The 2,281-nt window shown below is 39.4% G+C and overlaps 1 protein-coding gene across 1 annotated transcript in view; it reads left to right on the top strand.

Moving 5' to 3' along the window:
- Positions 1-2,281, top strand: part of GCC2 (GRIP and coiled-coil domain containing 2) — an 82,176-nt gene that overhangs the window by 65,766 nt on the left and 14,129 nt on the right. Inside the window, exons 19-20 of the mRNA XM_011980557.1 lie at positions 235-429; positions 1,894-2,033. Coding sequence (XP_011835947.1) covers positions 235-429; positions 1,894-2,033 — 335 coding nt within the window. The remainder of the gene's footprint in view (positions 1-234; positions 430-1,893; positions 2,034-2,281) is intronic.

Below are 2,281 nucleotides of genomic sequence, written 5' to 3'. Positions count from 1 at the left end.
GCCTCAGCCTCCCAAAGTGCTAGGATTACAGGTGTGAGCAACCACGCCCAGCCTTGATAACTAAATTTTAAGAAATGTTTTAGCAATTCTTCATGTACCTTTCACTTGTCTTATAGTTACTTAATTCCTCTGCTCTTATCATTTGATATTTTCATTTTATTGTGTATCTCTGTAAGGTCGAATCAATAGATTTTGAACAATCTCACACTTAACCTTTAAAAAAAAATCTAATAGGCCCAGTTTCCTCTCAACAATCTTCGAAGAACCTTCGAGAAAGGAGAAACACAGACCTCCCACTTCTAGACATGCACACTGTAACCCGGGAAGAGGGAGAAGGCATGGAGACAACTGATACTGAGTCCGTGTCTTCCGCCAGCACATATACACAGTCTTTAGAGCAGCTGCTTAATTCTCCCGAAACTAAACTTGGTATGTTACTCTATCTAAATATGTTTTTCTTATTTAATTTCTTTGTCTTATTTAATTACTATTACTCTAAGTTACATATGCTTTTTTGGGCTGCTTCAATAAAACTTATTTCAGTATTCCCCTACCTGTTTGTATTAGGGTTCTCTAGAGGGACAGAACTAATTGGATGGACAGATGGATGCTTATTAAGTATTACCTTACACGATCACTAGGCCGTCTGCAGGCTGAGGAGCAACAAGAGCCAGTCCAAGTTCCAAAACTGAAGAACTAAGAGTCTGATGTTCAAGGGCAGGAAGCATCCAGCACAGGAGAAAGATGTAGGCTGGGAGGCTAGGCCAGTCTCACCTTTTCACGTTTTTCTGCCTGCTTTATGTTCGCTGGCAGCTGATTAAATGGTACCTACCAGATTAAGGGTGGGTCTGCCTTCCCCAGCCCACTGACTCAAATGTTAATCTCCTTTGGCAACACCCTCACAGACACACTCAGGATTAATACGTTGCATCCTTTAATCCAATCAAGTTGACACCCAGCATTAACCATCACACTGTCCAAATGGGAAAATTACAAAACAAATCTTTTTTAAAATAAAATGCTAGCTCTTGCCCTAGGTTTGAACCATAAATAAGTGGTGGGAAGTTTATAGTCACAAATAGGTGGTGGGTATTAGAAAGCAGGATAAACTATCTTCTCACCCTTCCAAGAAACTGACAGTTTCAGTTTATTCCTCTTGGTGAAGTAATGCTAAATTTTTGTAGTGATGTTGTGGTATATTTTATTCTTGCCTATGATCAGTATCAAAATTTAGGGGGAATCTGTTTGTCATCTTCCTGAAACTTCAGGATCACCTGGAGTAAGGGTCATTTGTATTCATGGTCACTGACTATGTGGGGTAGAAATTGCAAGTCATGGTTCCTTCAGGCAAAGTTAGTAGTGGTGACATGGAGGCATCGTGATAGAGCAGCAGCAGACTGCAGAAGCCGATTTGACTTTGTGATTCCTGCCAAAATTACCTGTCATCTGTGAGCCTGTTTCATCGTCTATAAAGTTTGAATAATGATACCTACCCCACCTGATAGAAGATTCTTATGAGGGTACATGATACGTGACCAGTAAATGTTCATGCTTTCCTCATTATAAGTGAAATGACATAAAGTCTTGGAATATTCATAGATGGGAAGAAAATGTGTAATAAAACTGCCTATAAACACAGTTCTGACAAATTTCAGAACTGGGACTTATAGGGCTTATATTCAGTTAGATTACATGCTTTACAACAGAGATACTGTTTTACTTGTGTCACCTACAATATAATCTGTTGATCAAGGTATGTTGAATAGATGAATGGCAAAGAAAGCAGACCTATAAAATATCACATAGTAAGATATTTATATTTAGATGTTTTCTCATTTAGAATCTTCATCTGTATCTGTGATTTTGAAAATTAATTCTTGGAACATCTTGCAGAGCCTCCATTATGGCATGCCGAATTTACCAAAGAAGAATTGGTTCAGAAACTCAGTTCCACCACAAAAAGTGCAGATCACTTAAACGGCCTGCTTCGGGAAACAGAAGCAACCAATGCAATCCTCATGGAGCAAATTAAGGTGAGATCAGCGAACCTGGCCACCATGAAAACCGCCAGTTTGGTTTTCTTGGTCCTCCATACACAGGCACCCAAGTTTAAAAATTCACATTGCAGATGCATCCATAACATCTTGATCTTTATATTAGATTCCTGATGGTGAGAAATACTGCTTTGCTTTTCTTTTTTTTTTTTTGAGACAGAGTCTTACTATGTCGCCCAGGCTGGAGTGCAGTGTCACAATCTCGGCTCACTGCAAGCTCTGCCTCC

The sequence above is a fragment of the Mandrillus leucophaeus genome, unplaced genomic scaffold (genome assembly GCF_000951045.1).
Source record: "Mandrillus leucophaeus isolate KB7577 unplaced genomic scaffold, Mleu.le_1.0 Scaffold214, whole genome shotgun sequence".
In the NCBI taxonomy this organism is placed as follows: Eukaryota; Metazoa; Chordata; class Mammalia; order Primates; family Cercopithecidae; genus Mandrillus; species Mandrillus leucophaeus.
Note: the sequence above shows the minus strand (reverse complement) of the source record. Positions and strands in the feature narration are given on the sequence as shown.